The sequence below is a fragment of the Eufriesea mexicana genome, unplaced genomic scaffold (assembly GCF_001483705.2).
Source record: "Eufriesea mexicana isolate 0111107269 unplaced genomic scaffold, ASM148370v2 scaffold1809, whole genome shotgun sequence".
NCBI lineage: Eukaryota > Metazoa > Arthropoda > Insecta > Hymenoptera > Apidae > Eufriesea > Eufriesea mexicana.
Window position 1 is genome coordinate 477,316 of NW_016909914.1, and position 24,487 is coordinate 501,802.

General features: G+C 28.4%; 1 protein-coding gene across 1 annotated transcript in view; it reads right to left on the minus strand.

Moving 5' to 3' along the window:
* LOC108549022 (kinesin-related protein 4) overlaps positions 1 to 24,487 on the minus strand; it is a 237,398-nt gene that overhangs the window by 192,848 nt on the left and 20,063 nt on the right. Inside the window, exon 7 of the mRNA XM_017902228.1 lies at positions 18,639 to 18,803. Coding sequence (XP_017757717.1) covers positions 18,639 to 18,803 — 165 coding nt within the window. The remainder of the gene's footprint in view (positions 1 to 18,638; positions 18,804 to 24,487) is intronic.

The following is a 24,487-nucleotide window of genomic DNA, read 5'->3' on the forward strand; positions in this document are numbered from 1 at the left end:
GTCAACCTGATACATATGTGGCATGATCGAAGAGCGGAGGGGAACGGTCGACGAACCGTTGTCGAGGAATTTCCATGGCGAACAGAAGCAGAGAAATTTTTCTTCGGAAAGAAAGAATGTTCACGAAACAAGTGGCAAGCAATTTATTCCGATCCCCGTCCCTGGGGCAACAAGAAGCAGAGCATGACAGCGCCATGAAGAAAGACTGGATACAGTTTGTTGGCAGCCGCTTATAAAGAGTACGAGTCATTACGAGATTCGTCTTTTCCACTGCGAAATTCTTTGCGAGACGGTATTCACCTTACTTTCTCGAACGATCAGATACTCATCTTTCGCCCATTGTTCCACGATCGTAGGAATATCGAGAGCCCCCTCTTCGTGTGCGCCGTTAATTATCAAAGCGATTTGACTCGGAAGCATAAAAGAAACGAATTGGTCGTGGCTATTCGCATTACAATAATATTAAATCGCTTTTGCAAAGTAGCAGAGGATTGATCGATTAGGTTGAATTTGCATTTTGCTTCCTTAAATGATCAGAGATACTAATTTTTCGCTCGTGGCTCGATGTTGATACAAATATCGGGGATCTTGATACTTGGACAGCAAAGATTTTTATTTATTTATTTTTTTATTTACGTGGGTAATTATGAAGATGATTTAACTAAAACATTTAAACTAAATGAATTTATTACATCTATTTATATTGTAACGACGTAAAATCACTTTTGCAAAGTGGCAAAAATTTATTAGTCGGATACTTATTTTTCTATTATTTATCTATCTGTTATATATTTGTCATTTTACGTTTATATTATTCTGATAATTATTCTACTTTACTTTATTATTTTATTATTTTATTAGTTTAGATTTTTGAATACTAAGTGACAATGTCGTTGTGATACTTTAGACTGAGTACATAAATTTCCACTGTTAGAAAATGCTGGACTTGTTACACACTGTATACCAGAAATTAATTGTATTAATCGTATTATTATTAAAGTAAACAAATATTGGAACTAGGATTATTTTCTCATCTCTTTAAACACTCTTAGGTGTAACATACGACAATAGTTATCCGTTTCACCTACTTTTAACTTTTTGATTATTTTTTCAAGTTTCTTCAAACGATTTATAGAAGACTGTATATCGATAAAATAAATAAATAAATAAATAATTGTTTTCACTATTCCTTGATCGAGGATCCTGATTTCAAACAACAGCGATCGTTTGTGGAATTATGAAAATGGTCTAATTGTAAGGAAGAAAGGTATGAATTTGTTGCTTATTTTCTATTGCATACATTTATATTGCAATAAGGTAAAGTACTATGTATGTAAACGTAAGTAATTAATTTTATAATTTATCTAAATAGAAAACTTTAATATTCGGAAATGAAATACATTGTGCAATTTTGGCTATTTTCATAATTGTCAAAAAATTCGCGACTATAACAATAGTTGAAACGAAAGTACTAATTATGTCCAATAACATAAGCTATTTAGAATTTAAGATGTTAGAAAGTTATGTAAAGTTTAACTTGAAATACATACACAAAAATTTCCAAAAATAAATTATGTACAGAGTTCTATAAGATCTCCTAAAAATAAGTAATATTATGACAATTGATATTTTTAAATGATTGAAGTTTTTATTTTCAAACCATTTGTGCCTGTGTCTAATCCCAAAACCAAATAAATACACAGTTCTGTTAATATGAAATTCAATTGACAATTTATGGAATTATAAAATTATTTTGTTGGAAGGAATTAAGAAATGAAAAATTAATTTTTCTTCTCCACATTAATTTCCTTTTTTCTCTTTTTTTGCTTATTAGTACATGGGAAACGTTACATTATATAACCATTCAGAAATACATTGTAATTATTCAATTTTTTCTTTTATTTACCAATTGCACTATTCAAATAAAATTCGTACAAAATAATCTCAAGAAAGATTAAAATTGCTTGATAAAAAAGAAAAATGCAATTTGGTTTTGATTGTATAGACAAGAAGATAAAGAATGCTTTATATGATGTAGATTCTTTCCATGAGCACATGTGGCACTAAAATTACCAAAATAATTAAAAGGTTTATTTTTGCAGTTATTGGAAACGTTAACTGCTTGTGGTAGAATTAAGATCGATATTTATTCAGGTAGAAATGTAATTATAAATATCTATCTATTATCGTTATATCAATTTTATTACATATTATCATCTATATATCTGCAGTATGTTTGGTTACAGATAAGAGATCGGTAATTATAGCGTTGAATTAATTTATGATTCATCATTAATGATATTCTAACACGACTCGTACTATGATCTTCATTTTTTTTATTTATTTTTTTATTTATTTTATTTTGTGATGAGTATACAACGTAAATTTGTAAATGATAAATTAAAGTAATAGATAAAATAAAACAAATAAACAACGAATTGAATAAATACGATAAATAAATAATAAATAAAATAAATAAATATACAATAATGAACAAATATTTTCTGTAGCATGATATATACTCGATTCGCGTATAATATGAAAAAATCTAATTTTTAATTTATTATACAATATCAAATGATAATTTTCTTCAATATTTTGCAAATTTATTTCAAATTCTTTTATAAACCAGTACTATTATTAAATCTGAGATATACAATATGAGATGATATAAAATAATCATTTTTCGTTAATATTCCAAGTATTTTTGTACACTACAATTATTCATAAAAATCAAATTCTAAAGAATGTGAAATATTAATTTTTTTAACAATTTTTTCAAATCTTTTGTGGGTCACACGTGTCAACAGAAACCAAATTTTGTACAATATGACATTTTCACATTTCGTATAAATTATATTGCGAAATAACGGTGCTTTATTGTAATATTACTCTTATATTCATTCCTTATAAATATTTAAAAAATTACTGACACTAATACAGTTTGACATGTTAATTCTCTGAAGAAAAACTGTTTAGGAATAGAAACTTCGTATCCTCCATAAAACAGTTTCACATTTAGTCCGACCTGAATACTCGAGAATTTCAAGAAGAATTCATGGTTCTTGGAATGAGAGGTAAGAGTAAGCGACAAACGACGTTCCAAATTAGTATTTTGTTTCTAAATAAAATTCGATGACGATAAAATTGTTAATTTTATTATTTCTCTGTATTATTTCTATTTTCATGGCTACTTTTGCAATATGTAATTTGATAAAATCATATAGTGATTTCATTTTACATGATTTAACTGAACCAAGTATAGTATAAGTGCATAGAGTACCATTTAAAAGAAATATATTTTGTTTTCCAATAACTTTTTTATTTGTGTTAATACGGTATTTAATAATTATTAATCGAGCAATAAACATTATTAAATTAGCATAAATGAAAGAGTTATCGCAAAATAAAATTGCAAGTATATTATAAGTGAATAAGGTGCTATTTAAAACAAATATATTTTGTTTTCCAATAACTGTTTTATTTGTGTTAATTCGGTATTTAATAATTATTAATCAAGCAATAAACGTTACTGAAGTAACATAAGTAAAAGAATGATCTAAAAATAAAATTGTGTTTCATATGAAAAGTGTCGCCCAGAAAAAAATTAACAATTTGTATATATTAAATATGCAATGAGGATTTCATTTTCATACCTTTTCAAAAATTTTGAATTCTCCTATAATATAATATACCATATTCCTACATATAATATACGCTATAATATACGAAATATTATTTTTATCACACTATGTTAAAAAGTTTTACTCAAAATTACGATATTAATTTATATCAAAGTCAATCATGCGTGTTATTCAAACGCAGACGTGTTTTGTTTTTGACACCTCATGCAGATAATTATTTTCGGTGCAGTGATGAACGAAACTGTTTTCCAATAATTAACGTGCCATAATTTATTATTTGTTATACTCCTCGAATTTTTAACGTTTTCCAGGAAGGCGAATAAAAATAAAAATAGATCAATAAAACAGAAGCTTATTCATTTTCTGAAATTTTTTAGATATTTTATCGTGATATTCACCTGAAATTTCATAAAAAATTTTCATCCAAAAAATTTTAAACGTTATTTCATTATATTGATTAACGGAACATTAATTTTCATAATAACTTTTCGCATATATAATATAACGCATACATACTTTTCGCATGTATAATAACGATACATGAAATACTGCAAGTAAACACACCTTGCAACGAAGTACAAAACCTAGGTTAAAGAAGGAAACAACGGAAAAAATAATTCAAGATACAAAATTACATTTGATAACGAAATTCGAGCGAAGAAGAATTTGAAAAAGAATCGAATAACACGAGATATCAAAAAATTAATTACATGTAAATATATTGTATAAGATAAATCGCAAAATTAAACGATTAAAGTGATAAAGTGAAAGGTAGAATTTTTAATCAAAAATTTAAATACAGTCATTGAGGCCATGGTAGATTTAGCGTTAAAAATCGTACAAATATGAATAAAACATATTAAAAAGATCATGTGATCAAAAAATACCTATTAAAAAGTTAGTGTAAAAGTGAGTCAAACGTGTTAAATACAGCTGTATAAAAGTAAGGAGAACGTGTAAAAAAACCCGTGTCAAAATGCGTAAAATATGTTTTTAAGGAAAGGCGTTGAAATAAGTAAAATATGTTTTAAAAAACCGTGTCGAAATAAGTAAAATATGTTTTTCAAAAACTCTATAAATGTGAATTAAATGTGTTAAAAAAAACTAAAATCGTGTAAAAATTAGTAAAGCGAGTTTGAAAAAAAGTATAAAAATAAATAAAATTTGTTGAGAAAGAAAAATATATATATATATATATATATATACACACACAAATAGGTAATGACCGTGTAGGAATGAATTATGCAGATAAGTATCGTGTAACTGGTCTTTTTGCTGCACGTATTTAGTATTTCAAAAAATGTTTCGTATCTAACAAATGTCTAATTTAATGTCAGATAAAAAAAAAACGAATTGCTATAAATATAGATGTATATAAGACAATAATAGTCGAGTCATGCTAAATAGCAAAATTGGCGTGCAATTTTTTCAATTGTGCAAAAACTATTAATTTATGTATTATTCACGTTTAATAGTATATACAAATATTTATCGATTATTAAATCTTGTTTATTTTTAATATTTTTGGTACTTTATTTATATAAATAAAGTATAAATAATCCAATTCGGTAACATTAATGTTTTATTAATTTAAAGGGTATTAATTATATTAGCGTTAATTAGGGGTAATAGTACGTGACTCTTTTAAACTGAGAAATTGATTTATATTGTATGTTGATTCCTTTTAATTGTAATTGTTTAATTATCGGTGTGCAATGCATTTATTAACTCTTGGTTTTAAGAAATATTATTTTTTACTTTCAACTGTAATTTAAACAATTAAATTCCAAAAACTTGGAATTTCGTTTCGGGGCTTAATGACGTTTCATTTATTGTGAGGTATGTTATTGCGATAATTGTAAAAGTTACGATACCTGAATTTACTGCTTACTGAAATTTAATTATACGATAATAATATGCAAAATTAGTAAAACTATAAAATCTTATTTTAATTTAAAGTATAATAAAGTATTAAAGTATTAAATAAAGTAATAAAGTAATAAAATATATTAATATATAATATATGATATTATAATAAAGTAATAAAGTAACTTAAAGTATTAAAGTATTAAAGTATAAAGCATTAAAGTATAATAAATTGTAAAAACTATTATAATTATGATATCTGCAATTTACATTCTACTATAATTTAATTACTCTATAACAGTTTATAAAATTATTAAAATTACAATATCTGTAATTTATGTTTTACTTTCATTCGGTTATTCCATAATAATTTGGAGAAATTATTAAAATTACGATATCTATAATTTACATTTTGCATTCATTCGGATATACTATAATAATTCATAAAAATACCCGAATTTTAATATTTGTAATTTTCTTTTCACTTTGATATATTATATTACAACATTTGTACAATTTCGAGATTCATTGTTTTCTCGATATTGCGATAGCAAGCACATCTGCACGATTCTAAATTGTACCTAAAGAAAGGTTGTGTAAACTTATTATGAAATGTTCAAGAGAAATTATTAAGAGGTTCTGAATAAAATCAGTGGAATGATTTATTGCGATAACTCTTTTCCTTAAGGTAAATACAGATAAATCATATTTTACAAGTTTCGAGACATTAATCTGCCATTTTTTGAAGAAATGCACCAGAGGATCATGTTTCTTTCATATTTATCCTTGTTTTAACTGATTTGAAATTCAGATTTATCACAGGATAATATCTTCTCCTTCTATTCTTAAACGCATCACTTGTTAGCGTTTTAGAACCAGTATTATTCTTGTTTTCACAATTCTTCTCCTTGGAAATAAAACGATAATGAGTTTCTCATACGTTTAAATTTATTACTTAACTCAAATATGCAATTCGTCATTCCATATGCAACTCATTTCCTCTAACTAATTCCATTATTATCGTTATAATTTTGATATTTGCTACAAAGAATGAATATATTATTTTCATTCTCTAAAATATTCTGCAAAAAAAATTGTTTCGACACATTCTGTTGGTTATTTTCTTATTTTGAAAATTCCACAATTCGACGTATTATTTTTCTATTAAAAAAAAAAAAGAAAAATTATTTTGACACATTCTGTTGGTTATTTGCCTATTTTGAAAATTCCAAACTCGACGTATTATTTTTCTATTAAAAAAAAAAAAAGAAAAATTATTTTGACACATTTCATTGGTTATATACTTATTTTGAAAATTTCACAACTCGACGTATTATTTTTCTATTAAAAAAAAAAAGAAAAGTAATTTTGACAGATTTTATTGGATATATACTTATTTTGAAAATTCCACAACTCGACGTATTATTTTTCTATTAAGAATAAAAAAGAAATTATTTTGACACATTCTATTGGTCATTTTCTAATTTTGAAAATTCCACAACTCAATGCACGTATTATTTTTCTACAAGGAACAACTGTTCTGACATATTCTAATGCTTAGACTTTTAGCATGAAAATTCCACCACTCGACGCATGTATTATCTCTTTCGAAAAATAATTATTTTGACACGTGCTACACGTTAGCTTTTCATCCGGAAAATCCCGCATTTCAGAATCCGAACATATCTATATAGGCGTGTTCCGTTAATTTCGATTGATTTGTTGCCGTAAGACGAAGAAAATACACACATAACAAATGGAACGATCGAAGCGAATAATTATAGAGCCATGATAGATCAGATCCATTCGAAGCTATCGAGGCACGTTGAATCGTTAAATCCGATTGGATTTGCTTGCCGATCGATGCGGAAGAGGATACTGATCATGATACGGATTTACTTACTGCACGAGCTCCAGCAAATGCAATACCACCTTCTTTCAACCTTTTTTCGACCTTTTTTCAACCTTTCTACGGTTATTAATCACAAACTGCGTATATCGTTTCATACTGGTTTATTAACCACGTCTATCCAAATGACTAGTGTGATTCGCCACAAATTTATTATCCATGCCAAATAGCAATGTATCTTCCGGAATCTTTGACGAAGCATTATACCTTTCGAAATCGTTATTACATCTGAATACGCTCGAACATATAGTCAAAATCGAGTCTATTTTACCTAAAAGTACCGTAACTCGATCAAATTTTCCAATCAATTTCTCACTCCGTGATCTTTTTGTGGATAGAAATGGAAACGAATTTCTTGTACGTTTTTTAACAGTTAGGTTAGGTTAGGTTATGTTAGGTTAGGTTAGGTTAGGTTTCCCCAATGAAATACTACAAATGAATATTTCCTGTTTCTCCCAAATATTTCTCCATCACGATTTACGTGTCCATTTTTCAATCAATTTTATGAACTTTTCGTATAAGATGAATATTCGCGTTTAGTTTCCGATACAAAGTGGAATTATGTATAAGCGGTATGTATGTATAAGCTACGTATAACCTTAAGTTAAATGTTTTTAGGTAGAAAGGAATAAAACTTTTCTGCTTGATAAGTCTTCAGAAGCGTTGTACTTTATTCTCGATGTTTTCTTTTAAAATACGAGATATTTTTCAACGATCGCTATTGAGTTATTTCTTCGATCCAAAGGGCTTGGTAAGAAAATATGTCAACAAAGAAATAGTTAAAGCCAGCGAAATTATAAAAGTTGAATATACGGCCATATACACAATTATGTATATCGTGCATATATATGTATATTATATTAAATGTATTATTAGTACTACTATTATTATTATTATTATTATTATATTAAATTATATTATATAGTATTATAATTACATGTTACATGTGTGGATAGAAATGGAAACCAATTTCTTGTACGTTTTTTTAACAGTTAACAAATTAATATATTTATATAATAATATTTAAATATTGACATCAATTCGCAATATATTATTTTAAACAAAAAGATTCACGCTATCTAGAAAATTCTTCTCTATCTCTTGCTGTCTCTCACTTTTGTTAACACACGTTTACTATTTGATGATTTTCACGTAACTGTTTCATTCTGGCACATTCTTCTAAACATTTTTTAACAACATTCACACTAGATTCCACTCGCACATATTATATTTATATAATGTCAAATGACTTTCATTTATTCTACCTCATTACAATTCACACATATAAAAGCTACACTCACACTCTCATATAATCAATACTCACACTTTTATCACGGTTCACGTTGTCCTGGACAATGTTTCGTTTATTTTACGAAACAATCTTACTTTGGTTTTCTTTAAACACTCTTACGTGTAACATGCGACAATAGTTATCCGTCTCTTGGCTTTTTAATTATTTTCCAAGTTTTCTAAAACGGTTTATAGGAGACCGTATGTCGATATACGGTCTATAGATAAAATAGATAAATAAAGAAATAATTGTTTTCGCTATTCCTTGATCGAGGACTCTGATCCGCAAACGACAGCGAGCGTTTGTGCAAGTAATCATGAAAATAGTCTAATCAGGGCCGGCGTGACTTTTCGCGGGGCCAGGTTCAAAAATTTTGCCGAGCCAAAATACACGTTTAAATCGGATATGGTATCGGTAAATGGTATGGTATCATCATCCTGCAAAAAGTTAATCAAAATTGGTACTTTCTAATTGGGTGATTTCCTTAACACCAAATATCTTCCGCACCCGTGTTGAGGTCGTGTCAACCTTTGATGTTAACGTTTAATGTCAACGTTTAATGACAACGAAATATTTCAATGCAAAGATGGGAGAGAAAATCTTACACTCGTATCAGTGTGCAACAAACTGTCATCGATTAATGGATTATACGATACAAGGAATCCTGCAAAATGTCTGATGAGTTTTCGTAAACCGCGGGGCCTTTCAAAATGCGGAGCCGGGTTCCGGTGAACGCGCTGAACGTGCATCCTTCGTTAGGCCCTGGGTCTAATTTTGAGCAAATCTATTTTACCTAGAAATACCGTAATTCGATTCATTTTTCCGATCAATTTCTCGCGCCGTGATCTTTCATCACGGTTCACATTGCCCTGGACAATGTTTCGTTTATTTTACGAGATAACCTTATTTCGGTTTGTCGGAAATAAGAGTGCATATGACTTACTGTAAATTAACCCTTTGACTACGATAGACTTTGAAACGCACCGGTCGTACCACACGGGTAGGAATTCATTTGCAATGTCCACCGAAAACGGCAAAATTTTGGGTAGAGATGCGCCCTCCGTGTCGGAAAAGCAAACTGTATTCAGCGCTTTATGCGCCCTCCGTGTCGGAAAAGCAAACTGTGTCGAGCGCTTTATGCGCCCTCCGTGTCAGAAAAGTAAACTATGTTGAGCGCTTATATACGCCTTCCGTGTCACAGAAACAAAATTTCTGAACACGTATATGCGCCCAAGTAACGTAGTCAAAATTGATCGAAAGGATTTCACTCTCTTTATCGTTCCAGTATTTTGTACGTCATCCTTTTATAATTATTTAAATAATTGTTTAAAAGCTCTCAACAAATACTCCACGACAGTTGGAAATAATTGCAAGTGAAATTGGTAGATTGAAAACCACGAAGTATATACATAGCTATGGGAAAAATATGAAGTATTATGCAAAAAATTTATTACAGAACGTCTCGCCACATATTTCACAATGGATAGATAATAAGTCGAGCAATTAGATTTCTGACCATTTGTATTTGATGAATAGCGTGAATTACCACTTCCTCAAGCATCTAGAACACTTAGCAAACAAAGTCAGCTCTAACAATGAAATAGTAATTTCGACTTCGAAGGATTCACTACCTGTGAAAATCTTGATTATCGTACTTTCCATTCGAAAAAGATTTACTGACTGAGAACATTATATTTGTTATACCTGCTCATATATGTATAAAAATTTACCACCTAATATTCTATCTTGTATAATATTTTTCACTCGAAAAAGATTTATTCGCAAAGAAAGATGATTTTTCTATTTCTAACATTTTTCAATAGGAAAAAATTTATCCATAAAAATTTTGTTTTCTATATTTTCTTAAATTTTTGTTCACATTTTCTCATATGTAAAAATTTACCTTCTATCGTGACCTTTATAATATTTTTAAAAACCAAAAAAGATTAATTAATAAAGAAAACTGATTTTCCTTTCTGTAACATTTTTTAGTATGTGAAAATTCGTTAATGAAAATCTTTTTTCTTATAATACTATTGTAGCAATTTTTTTATATTTTTCTATGTGTAAATATTTACCACCTTCTATCGTAATCTTTATAAAGTTTTTCACTTATTTGAAAATTGATTTTCATTTTTTAATATTTTTTTGGTATATAAAAATTCCCTAATGTAAATTTTGTTTCCTATAATTCTTTCCGAGCAGAAAAGATTGACTGCCTAAAGTATTAACATAAAAAATTTAATTATAATATTAAAAATTTAATAATAAATATTCAAAGTTTTATAATAATTTTCCCTCGATGAAAATTTATTGGCTAAGAAAATTCTTCCTTTACCGCATCTTTTTATATTTAAATATTCACTAAAAAAGATCCTAATGTTTGTAATATCTTTTATTCGATCGATATTTATTGGCTGCTAAAATTTTTTCTGAACATTTTCGTACTTAAAATTTCAACGAAGAAATTAATTATAACGGAGACGGAATATCGAGAAACGAGCAGATATTTACATAAGTTATGTGATATTTAAAAACTTAAGAGAATGAAAAATTATCATTTTTGCACTTTCAAAAATAAATGGAATTAACGCTTCGATCGTTTAAAATAAATGAAAACAAATATAATTAATCAACTTCCTAACTAATTAACTTCAATGAAAAATAGACGAAACTAAATACAATGACTACATAAAAAATGAATATTTTAATTACACCTAAAATGATTATATCGAAGACCGTGAAACAAGTTTTATTTTTCATTGATTTTTCCTAACGAAAATGTAATCACCTTCAAATTAATCATTTTCAAAAAGATATTTCTTTAAAAAAATATTTCTTTTAAAAAAATGACAATATAAATAACGTAAATATAAAGAATTTGCTTAAAAGTTAAAATAAACTATTTCATTTTTACGTAAATTTAATATATTTTGTGCTAATAAAATATCTGGATGAATTTTTCTAAAATTTCTATTATTCAATTAGTTACCAAAAATTCCTTAAAATATGTTTCTTGTTATTTATCAAATTATAATAACCATTAATAATAATTTCTACAAAATAAATAATTTATCGTTATATACATATATAGTTATATAGTTATATATATTTATTAATCCATATATCGAGTAATTTCTGCAGAAAATAATAAATGAGACAAAATAATTTTCATGGGTATTTCACCTTGGAGGAACTTCACAGTCTGAATTCTTGCCAAGTATACATGTGTACTCGAATACAGTTTCGAACAGTGAAGGAGTACTTGAAGCACGAAGCAAGGGGAACACTCCTCTGTGTAGCAAGAAGAGTAACGTGTACCGTAGACAAAGTGAACAAGTATCTCCCTTACTTCGTACAACCCCAGCAGTCAAAAACCATGCTCGAGTACACCTGCAGTCTACAAATATTCGAATCCAATTTCCCCGAAAGCAAGCCCTTGACTTTTATGTGAACTCGCGAAGTTGTATTTTCGAGTGTACCACCAGCGCCATCTGGTTCGACTGTACTTGCATTATTCGTGACATTGTACGAGTAATAAATAATTCTACGTTACAATGATAGGAAGTGTGATTACGAACCAACAGCAAAATTCTAGTAAATTTTGCAAATTCTATGTAAAATAATTGGCGTATGTGGTATGAAGTAAAATAAAATTGTACAAACTATATAACGGGAGTTCCTAACCTCAAACTTATAATTCGTCAATTCACCGATATTATTTGTTGGTAAATTATTCTGCAAGAAAATCCAATCTTTAGTCCAACTAACTGTTGCATTTCGACAAATTTATACGTTGTTGAATAAAAATATTATAATTACAATTACAATTATAAATGTACTACATAAAGTATAAACTATATAAAAGATATAAATGTAATTGTAAATATAAAAATTATAATTATAATAATAAATTATAAAAAGATATAATTACCAAATCATTAAATGATATAATATTAATTAAGTATGAAAAAGCTATTTACTTTCGTCTGAAAATGATGATACTTCGGAGACTATGATGAATAGAGAAAAACCATTTTTCAAAGACTCGAACATCAAAACGCGTTGAATATAAGTAGAATATTTTAAATATTTAAAAATACTCATATAATTTTTTAATAAACATTTCTTGATAAATATATCAATAAATATTCTTTAAATAAGTATTGAGAATACTTGTATATTTTCTTTAATGCGGAATATTTTATTTTTCATATCTTAAAAGACAATAGAATGTGAAAAGTCTAGCTATAGAATATATTGTACAAAAACAGTTAAAATTACAACGATAATTTAACAAAACTGGAGTCATTAAATTAAGCACGTCAAAATATTTAAACATCGAAAATATTTAAAGCATGACTTTTTTTTAGAATAATATAATTAGATACTCGTAAAAATGTCATAACATAATATATCGATTATTTTGTATTTTCGCTAAAATATTCTCATAGACATCAATGTATACAAATTTATCGCTAATTTATTCCCAATTTATGCAAAAAATTTGAATCTCTTATGCTGTCATTTTTCAATTACGATATTTTTAAGGAATATTTTACTGGCAAAAAGCGTCCAGTTAAGAAGCTAATTTGAATAACATAATATATATAATAGGCTAATATGAAGGACCGAGTAAATATTCAATTACCTTCTCGGCATATTATGCAATGTAATTTAAGATTACATTTCATAAAAACATCTTCAATCCTTTTACATTAGAATTTTAAATGTTTATAGCCTACTATTATATAGCGTTGCGTGCTTTGTATGATTAATTATGATATAACATAATAATCAGGATAAACGAAAATAAAAATGATTCCATAGAAAATTTTATAAAATATAGAATGTTGTGTAAACAATTTTATATATATATGACTTTCGCAGTCTCTATGCGTACTGAACATCGAGATCAAGCCAGCTTTTGCTATATATATATGCTCTTGGCAAGTTATTATTTAAGTACTCTTTTAAATACTTTTTATGTTTATATACCAAAAATTTTATATAATATAGATTCCATAAGAAACACAATATTACATAGTATATACATAGTAAATAGTCATTTGAAATTTAAGAATATGTTTGGAATATCTGATTCAAAAATTTTCTACAACATAATATAATATAGATTATATAGAAAGTTCTATGTTAAAAAATATTTTATTCTAAAATTATTGTATATTACAATCAAAATATTTCTATACACTTGGTAAATAGTCATTTGAAATTTAAGAATATGTTTGGAATATCTGATTCCAAAATTTTTTACGATATAATATAATATAAATTACATAAAAAATTCTGTTGCCAAAAATTTTATATTAAAATTATTGTATATTATAATCGAAATATTTGTACATACTTAGTAAATAGACATTTGAAATTTAAAATCTGAAATCTTCATAAGTTCAAAAAGTCTATAGAAATCAACGTTACAACCATAAACGCTTTCAAATACTTAAAGTTTACGATTCAAAATTCAATTCAAAATTTTATGATTATCAAGTTACAATTTTGCTTTCAACGTAATAATAATTTTAAAGTTACTACAATAATGTTGAATTCAATTCAAATCTCTATGTAGTCTAACCAAGGAAAAATTTTTTTTCTAATTTACGATAAAATACTTTATTTTTCAAATAATTATTCATTCTTTAACTCCTCATATTTCTAAATAACTATATCAAATTATATTTATTTAAAAATATTATGCTTTTTCGAAATTTAATGTAACAGGATATTTAAAACAGACCAACATTTATAGTAATTAATATTCATAGGTATGCAAATCACTGGCCCCAAACAAAGAAATTTCATCATGTTTACCAACTTTCTGTAAAAGTATGAGGAAACTTCGGTCAAATCTAATCTTGGCGTTTCTTATTTCGAAATTTAAGCCATCGTAGATTTGTATCAGTTGCGGAAGTATAATAATAATGAAAATGCTATTCTTCATTCAATTATTCCACCTCCTATGCAAATCTCGACAATACTTGTCACACTTTTACACATTTTAAAACTTTCACAAATTCAGGAGAACCTCCATTACGCGACCTCATTCTGCATAAACGTTGTTTTAAAAATTATGGGAAAATATAAGCAACGCCACAAGCTTTTATTAGGTTCACCATTTTTAATAGCGTTGGATTTTTACAATAGTTGATTCTTTTTTTCTTAGTGCATGATAATGTTCCTAATCTGAATTATTCTCATTATCCTTAATTGAAACTATTGTCATAGATCACAATGATCAATACATAACTTGATAAAACTTTTTTCGTTTCAGACCAAATGATTCCACCATTTTGATATAAAAATACCGACATTATTTTTTGACCAACCCAATAGTTCTTTGATCGTATAAAATATAATTCATAACAGTTACAAAAGTTGCAGAAAATAGAGAAAAATGACTTGAATAACTGGAATGTTACCGTAAGAAAAAAAAATTGAAATTTGATTTCTTATATTCGACATTCCGAATAAGTTCCTTGACAAAACGATGTTATCCATGAAAAAATTTTAACATTTGATTTCTTCGATTTCGTTAAAAAGAAAATCTCTTTTTGGTTTTATGTTCTATACATGTATGAAGCAATCTACGAACTTATTAGAGACGTGTCATTCAATTTTATTTTATTTTAAGTATCAAATAAAACTGACTGCGAATAAGATTCTTAAATTTCCATGGTTGTCGTTTTCTTTCCGTCATACAAGGTTAACATCCTCCAAAACATTCGGAAGGAAAGAGATTGAACAGGTATCCAAAGGAATAACTTCAACACTAGAGCTACCGACCTGTAATGTGCAGCTAAATATACTGTATACCAGCGGTTCTCAACCTTCTACCTCGCCAGCACCCAGCAAATATGTGAACCAGTCACATATATTACCGTTCAAAAGTTTCGTATCGCTCGTTTAATAAGAAAATACCTCGCACTTTTTAACACTAGGACTACCAAAGGGATCAAAATAATTAAAATCGCATGTTTCATTTTTGCAGTTTCTCGGAGCATATAGCTGCCTTCGAGCTTTATTGAAATAGAAATATAATTTAGAGGTCAATTTAATCTAGAGGCTAAAAAAGAAAAAATTTGACTATAAAGTTTGCGAATAAACGCTTTATTACAGAGTTACAAGCAAATACTACATTATAAACTTCTACACGAAAGTATTCGAATATTTGCATTTTTAAGTTCAACGATAAAAATATATAGGTTAAACGAGATTGTTTAAAAGGATATGGTACACGTGGTAAGTAAAAAATCTCAAAATTATATCAGCAAAATTAAAAAACAATTCAACGATATATACAACGGGATATGCGTTTACAGTACATCCATTGGAGATACCGTTCATGGTGGCGCTAGTGAGTTCAGTGGAAAATCCTTTAACCCTTTGCACTCTTTTGCCGAGTGCGACTCGACATCAGTTTTTATCACAGGAACTCTTATGTCGAGTTACACTCGACGTTTTTTGATTCCTTATTTAGTGAACAAGAAAACAGAAAATAAGTAACTACTGGAATTACTTAAATTCAAAATATAAATTACGATATTTGAAAGCTATATTTAATATAATTAGTAAAGAAAATTCTTTAAAATAAGTAGCAGTCGAGGAACTGTGCTGTGAAGTAAATTTCAAACAAAATATTTCAAAAAGTAGGGAGTTATTGGCAACAAAATTGAAAAATAATTCGGAATGCAAAGGGTTTAATCTGTCATAAGTGACAAATGATGAATCAACGTAGTATCGAAAGTTTTTATTCCTTAACGAATTACTCTTTCGATTAATATTATACATTGTTTTTGAATATTTTTTAATGTCTTCTGATTTCTCTGTTATAATTTCGATAACTATGAATGGTATGGCAATGATATGGCAACACACTCGAAAGAACATCTACTTTACTGTTAAATACAACTATTAAAAACAAAAAACGGAGAATTACATCAACTATTGATTATCCCTTCTTCCCGTAAATCACGAATATTAAGAGCGATCCCAAACTTTTGAGCGATGGTGTACGATATGTACCTTTTTATAAATAGTACCACTATTCGTTGCAGTATACTATGCACAACGTAAAAATTAATATTTAAGTGAAAATATCTGCACAAGCTGGTAACGAATATAAAAACGATGAATATATAATATGATATTTGTTGTATTCTTATTCCCATAATTTTTTGGATACCCTGTATATAATCATATTACTATCTAAAGAACCAACATTGATCTTGTCATAAATAACTGCGCATTTTCTATAAATGCAAAAATAAAGTGTATGAAACTAGCCATTCTTGACTAACGTGGTAGTTTTAGTGAGTTACTAGTGAAAAATTTTAGTGAGAATCCTAATGAGAAATTCTAGTGTAAAGATATTTCAAAACACCAAGATCGTATCTATGAATAATGCCACATCTATTTAAACAGATTTCATTTTTCATTCTTCTATAGGTAGATCCTTCTATATAGCCTAGGTAAATGCAACCCCTTTGCACTTGCTGAATTTTTCTACCCCGCTTACTTCTGAACCAGCAACTCCGACACGCTTTGCAGTGTAAAGCTTCTCGAAAATACAAGCTTCGTTTGAAAAAGAAATAAAATACGGATACCTGAACACGACTTGAACTCTCTATAGAAGATTTATTCATCTTTTTATCTTTATCGACGAAAACAAAATTATAGAGGTATCAGTGAAGGGCAAAGGATTGAAACTATTAGAACTCTATTTCTAGATCACAGATAGATATTCTGATCTATGAACCAACTTCTCAAACGATAAAATTGTTTATACAATAACTCGACTAACTCGATTAAGCGATCTAGAAACGCAGACCTGGGCGATTTGAGGAATTTTTAAATTCCATGAATATAAAACATCGAATGTTAAATATTAAATTAGAAAAATGTAATTGTCATTGTAAGAATACCTTTTGATGTTAATTAAAAAATAACCTGATTTTAAGACAACCGAAATATTTTGCTAAATAGAGTAAGTTTTAAGAAACGTAGATTAACGTATTTACAGTTAAATAATTTATTTATTACTTTATTCGGGCATATGGAAAGTAATTGAACTTCTTTAATGCGCCGAGTCAAATGTTTATATAATTATTGCTTTTTATTAAAGTATAGTAAACGACGAAATAATTTTTTTGAGGCAAATATGTATTCGTATTAAGATTGAATGCAGATTTTTACATCTTTTTCTGCAAATTTGTGTATGTGAAAGATGATAGTATGGGAAAAAACAGATTAACGAGGTTTTGTTGTTTAAGGATAGGAAGATTCCTTACTTATCATCATGTGATGAATTCGAATCTGGTCACAAAAATTTCCTTTCGTGTTAAATTTAGAATACGAATTAATAAGAAATATCTATTTGTCCTATATTTACAAAAAGATTCTAAAGATAATTCTTTTCCAATATTTTTGTCAATAGTATGATACTAACCTTCTTCTATAAAATCAAATTTCACTTACAATCATATGATTTCTTTTTTTCATATATATATACTGTTTCAAACCATTTATTTATGTATTATTCGAATATAATATTTATAACTTAGTATATAATATTTATATTTTTATCATTTTAATGACGAGTGTATTATTCAATATTTATTGTGAATATTATATTACATAGGAAATAAATTTTCAATTAAAAAATAATCGTTATATATTCGAATAATCGACTTTTCCATTTATTTAAATGGCCTAATGAAAAATATCACTTCAATTGAAAATTGAAAAACATTACTTAGCAATTAATAATTAACGTTATTTACAATTGTTAGTTTAAAAATATTTGTAAATTATTTTTAACTAAATTACTTTTAATAATTATTTGAAATTATTTGAAATAAATTTCGCCCAGGTCTATCTCGAAGCATGCACGTAACAACTATGTACTCACTCGGATTTTGTTGCAATTCATTGTAGATAATACTCGTTATCTCAGCAGGATTTAAGTAATCTGTTAATCCGTCGGTGGCAAGAATCAGGAAGTCTTCCGTTCCATCTAGATCAACGCACCTAATTTCAGGTTCGCTTATTAGTGACTGCTTGTGACGAGCATCACCTATATAACAGAGAAGAAAGGATACTGTACTACTGCAAAAAGTTATGAGAATATTATGATGTGAAAATTTGTAAATTATCTTATAACTTTAATTTCAATTTAAACTTATTTATCGATTGTAAAATATATTTTAAATTTATTTATCGATTACAAAATTCATTTTAAATTTATTTATTGCTTATAAAATTCATTTTAAATTGATTTATTAATTACAAAATTCATTTTAAAATTTATAATTTATAAATTTGGCAATCGTGGTATAACGTACGTCGGGTGGGGTTAAATTTTTAAACTGTGTTACATTTATGTATTTAACTAAATTACAAATTTTTTAATTTAAAAAAAATTTACAACGGATGTCAACTATAACAAAGATAAAAAAGTATTAAATTACCGTAAAGTTATGTGAAAAATATAGTGTAAAAATTTAAAAACTTAGGTATAAATTCATGAATTTATAAAATTTTTTTATTAGGTTAGAATTAAAATTACTTTTGGTTCAAATTAAAGAGTATTTGTTATTTCTACATTTTTTATAGCATGCTCACTTATTAGTCGAATACTAAGTATATAGTATATTAGCCATTATGACTCTGTACATTTCATCATAATTACGTTAAAATGTTTAACTTATTAAAATTATTAATTTAAGTATTAAGCTAAAATTCACACATGGGAGAATTATTATTTTCTTTTTAAATATCTCATTTATTAGTTAGTGTAACAAAGAATATATTAAATAATGCATTATTCGTGGGACACAAATATATTTGAGTAGATACTATATTTATGATTAAAAAAATAAATATATATATATATATGTGCAACCTAATTTTTCACACATTAACAATTAATATTCTGCCGAATAGCTCTTGAATTAAATTATATATTGAAGTCAGTTAAGCATAATAATATAATACATGTAACGATGATATCAATCCCAAGAAATTTATATACATGTATTATATAATTGGATAATTAAAATCGGAATTAAATTATACTGGTAACAATATAGACTCTATCATTGTAAAATATATGTACATTGTAATTCTTTCAAGTAACTAATTTAATTAAATATTAAAAAATTTCTCGATTATTGTCTTAAAAATTACACTAATATTATTTTCTTAAATCCTTTGATTTCCATTTTTCTTTTAATGCATTTTTTTAGTTCAGTTTTTATAGAATATTATTTTATATTTAATATGTAATTTACATCATTAAATTTATTAGATATAATTAGCATAAGCACTTACAAAAATATAAAATATTATATTTTATTTCTGTATATTTTCCTATTTTATAAAACTGCATAATTTTTATAATTTTTAATAATCTTTATGACTTTTTTTGTAATTTAATAATTTGTTAATATATCAATTTTCTCGTTCTAATAATCAATAACTCCGATAGTAATATTCATAGTAACCATACAATTCTAGTTATAATATTTATAATAACCAAATCAAGTTTTCAATTCTAACAAGCAATAAGAGTTATCGTTAGAATAATAATATTTCTAACGATAACTCTGATAACAATATCCCGGTAATCGAAGAAATTTTTCAATTCAAATAATTTTTCATTGTTATTCGCAAACGAGTAGAATGATTTATTACGAATTTACTATATTTTATCACACATTTTCTACGACACTAATAAAAGAACAGAAAGACGTATTTTTCCTATTCAAAAATTTTCATGTTTATTTAATTGTTAACTGTAAAGAGATTCATTCATGGTTGTACTATACCGATGGAAAAAAAACCGTGTAGATTTATAATAACCGGAAGCGTCTGTATTATGGTGGTGCCATTATTTAAATTAGCTACGCCATTCATTAAATAGATAATTAAAGTTAATTACAACCTAGTTGAATACTGATACTCCCCACGCTTTGCCGTCGCGTGTTTTTCAGATGTAAAAAGCATCGCTTACATGTAATGGATAACTGTAACAGTTATCTCGAATTCCATAAAATTGCACGTCACGGGATATGAAATTCTCTCTCTTTCCCCCTTTTTATCTTTTTACATTGTTCAACCGCTATTGAGAAATTTCTTTTCGAGATGTCGTACCATCCAATGTATGCAATTCCCAGCACCCATAACTAACCATAACTATCGCCATAATTATCGCGATTTTTCCGTTAACCCGTTGATCGCGAAACCAAAACTGAAAAGAAAATTCCAGATCATAATTGCGCTAGTAAATAGGAAAGTGTTCTAAATAAATTATTACTTCGTGTCGCATTCCTTTGTGTCGCGACAAAATAAAACTATTCCTGGCAAAACAGCGAAATATCGAATTCGTAGCTTCGCCATAATTTATTTTTTAATTTATCATACGTTTGGAGCGCGACGCTTTTAAGATTTCGAAACGAAACATGCGTGATTCAGGCCACTTTCGCAACCACTGACACAATTAATCCGAATTTTTATACCTTTATTTTTAATTTCATTCATTTCGAAAGCCTCGTCAATTTTTTCAGCTTTTCAGTAAGAACGCGTTCTAACAGCTGTAAGTAAAATTATCGATATTATAAACAACGACGTATTTTCTGAATTATAATAAAATCGAAACCGAGATAACTCGAGTCGATTTTATTCATTTCTCGAGAAAGAATGAAAATATTTTGCCACTTCCAATTTTCTTTTTTCTTTTCTTATAGAGAACCGATCAATTTTTCTTATCGTAGCAACTTTAAAACATCCATCAAATTTTCCAGACATTGCACAGTCGAGTTCTCACCTTTTTCAAAAAATTGCAATATTCGTTTCAGCGTGGAAAAAAATTTATTCTCTAAACAACCCCAGCAGTTTTGAAAAACCCGCGCATATTTCGTGTTTCGTTTGATATATTCACAGAAATAAATATGAAAAATGAACTATTGGACAGTGTAGCCTAATCTCAATTTAGAATGTTTGCAGATATTCACCCAATTATAAATGAAGGATCAATATGACTCCTATCATACGAAACCTATACAGTCTAGGATATGATAACGATATAGACAGGGAAGTTAACATGTAATCGCTACAGTTGCACTGCAGATGGCGTGAGCGTCGCTCTCTCATATATTTGAATATTATATGAGCTGTTCACTGCACAAATTGATTAACCCCATAAGACAAAAAGAGATGGAGGAATTCAATGAAATAATGTATATTGTTTTTTAAAATTCCCTTTATAACTTCAATCGAAATAAATATCGTAGAATGCATAAATACAAATGTAACTTTCATCTAACGGTATATCAAATTTATAAGAAAAAATAGCCAAAAGGTAATCGTTAGTAATGTTACCATTTTTATGTTACTGGAAGAGTTAATCGATTTGGCAAGCGAAAAAAGTAATAAATTTAAATTTTACTAAATTTTACTTAAATTCTGATAAGGCGGCACTAAAAAATTCACCGTTATCATTCATGGCTTGCTAGTGCATTTGAGTTGCATTATTGCAACGATTTACATTAGAGTACGAAATAAATCAAAGTGACCTTTGAAATAAATTATTTATTATTCAGTTAAAAAGTTATGACTATACCAACTGCTTTGACACTTAAATTTCAGATTTTTCAAAAAGTGGAGTTAATCGATTTGTGCAGTGAACGGCTCATATTATACATAATTTGTATTTAATCCATTGCAGTTGTATATTATCACTAGGAAGTGTAAGAGTATATAAGAGTATGCGAGCTCCGGTTACCGATAAGACGGCGTAAGCGATGAACACGTAGCAGTGATAACCGGAGTCTCAAATCGAAGCGGCGATCCGCTTGATTTCGCGGTGGATTAACAAAGGAGGCCCACCTTTAACCGTTTCAGTCCCAGAGGGTTTTGAAAAAATTGTAAGTGGATACGAGAAAACGCAAGCAGCGCGATAGCGCTTCTTCTATTTTATGTCCACAATCCCAAGCGGCGCGATAGCGCTTCCTTTATATTATGGCGATGGATGGCCAAGTGACGCGATAGCGTTTCGACTTGGACAGTCGGTGACACACCGTCAGCTGTCGAGAACGCTCGAAATGTGCTGGCTTTTCTCGACATGAAATCTGAACAGCGCGATCGCGCTGCTTGGGACAGAAACTGTTAAAAGGGCAATTCGAGGAGCGGACCGGGAAGTTTTACGCGAGAGACGAGAGCAGTATGTGTATATCGTATCCAGAAGAATAAAGTCAAATCGGCCACCGAGTGTTAGACTCGTTTTAACTCAGCGCTCTCTTCTCCTCCCCTTACAGAAGTTCTTGATTGACAACGATTAGTCGACGGGTGGCTTTTTGAGAAAATTGTTCTCATTCGAATAGTGTATTCGAATAGTAAGTGGACTGTAAGAGTTATCTTGAGATTGTGTGATTCTTTTTCGTCTGCTACTAGATCTAGTATTTATAAAGACCCTTGGTAGGGCTGTGAATTTTATTATTGGACGGTATGAATAATGGAGTTTTCGAATTTGAAATACATGGGTAGGGGTTGCAAATGATTTTTTGGAAAAACGAACTGAATTATTGCCCCATACTCCAGATACTTGGTTTAGATGGTGTCCAAGCGTCAATGTGCCATTGTGTTCTACCTGGGATATAGGGTTGACAATATGATATTTTCTAATAATACCACCGAAACGGTATTTCAAGGATTAATAGCAATGCTATGTAGATTTGGGGTCAAAATTCATCTTTCATCCGATTGTCTTAAGCCTAGATAAGTCTAATGTAGTGATCAACGTGCACACCCTCATCGCTAGATGGAAAACAGAGGTTCGAGGTTTCTCGCAAGTCCTGGGTGAATCCTCGACTCCCACAAAATACAAGTCCTATTTATACCTTAAGTAAGAAAGCCTTACTGACGAGTTCACTAGCAGGCCCAAGACGGAATGCATTCCTTCCTTGCGTCGTTCTACCTACTACTAGTACCTATCATAGCAAGACACGGCCATCAGGATACATGTGATATAGAATATTTTATGTACTAATTTAATTTAATAGAAATATATTCTATATATATATTCTATAACCATTATTGATTACGAAAATATGAAAATGGAATGAAATTATGACAGTAAACAGATAAACTATGAGCGACCAACGTCTCAACGATTAATAACAAAGAAGTGAAACTAAAAGAATCAGAGTATAAACTTAGTCAATTAATAACACAGAGTTAATTAATTTTTTATGTCTCTTTCTGTAATTTTTGATATTTTAACAAAATATGTCGTTGCATATCTTGAATGCTACTACTAAAATGTGTTTTCCCTCTTCTTCGCAAAAATTTTGCGAAGATACATTTTGTTGCGGCCCTAGGACCGCAATGTCCCAAGTCAAGTGGAGGCCTGTTTCGTGCCTTTATTTTAAGCGTCCCTTGTCATGTGTACACTCAGTGTCACCTAACCACCGCTAATATAAATCATAACAAGGACCAATATATTACCATCTTAGACGACAGACATAAGAACTTAAATGTTTAAACAACCACCACCACCGAAAGACGCTGAAGTTAACATCCACCTCCAATATCATACCAACCAATCAGAAGACAGTCAAACCTTATAAAACTACCGACAAGGCATTCACAAGAAGATTCTCAGTAAAACCTCCATCACGACCACATCAAGATTCTCTCTAAACTCCATCACGACCACAACATCAGCAATCGAGACCCACCAACACTCAGCGCAGGAGACTG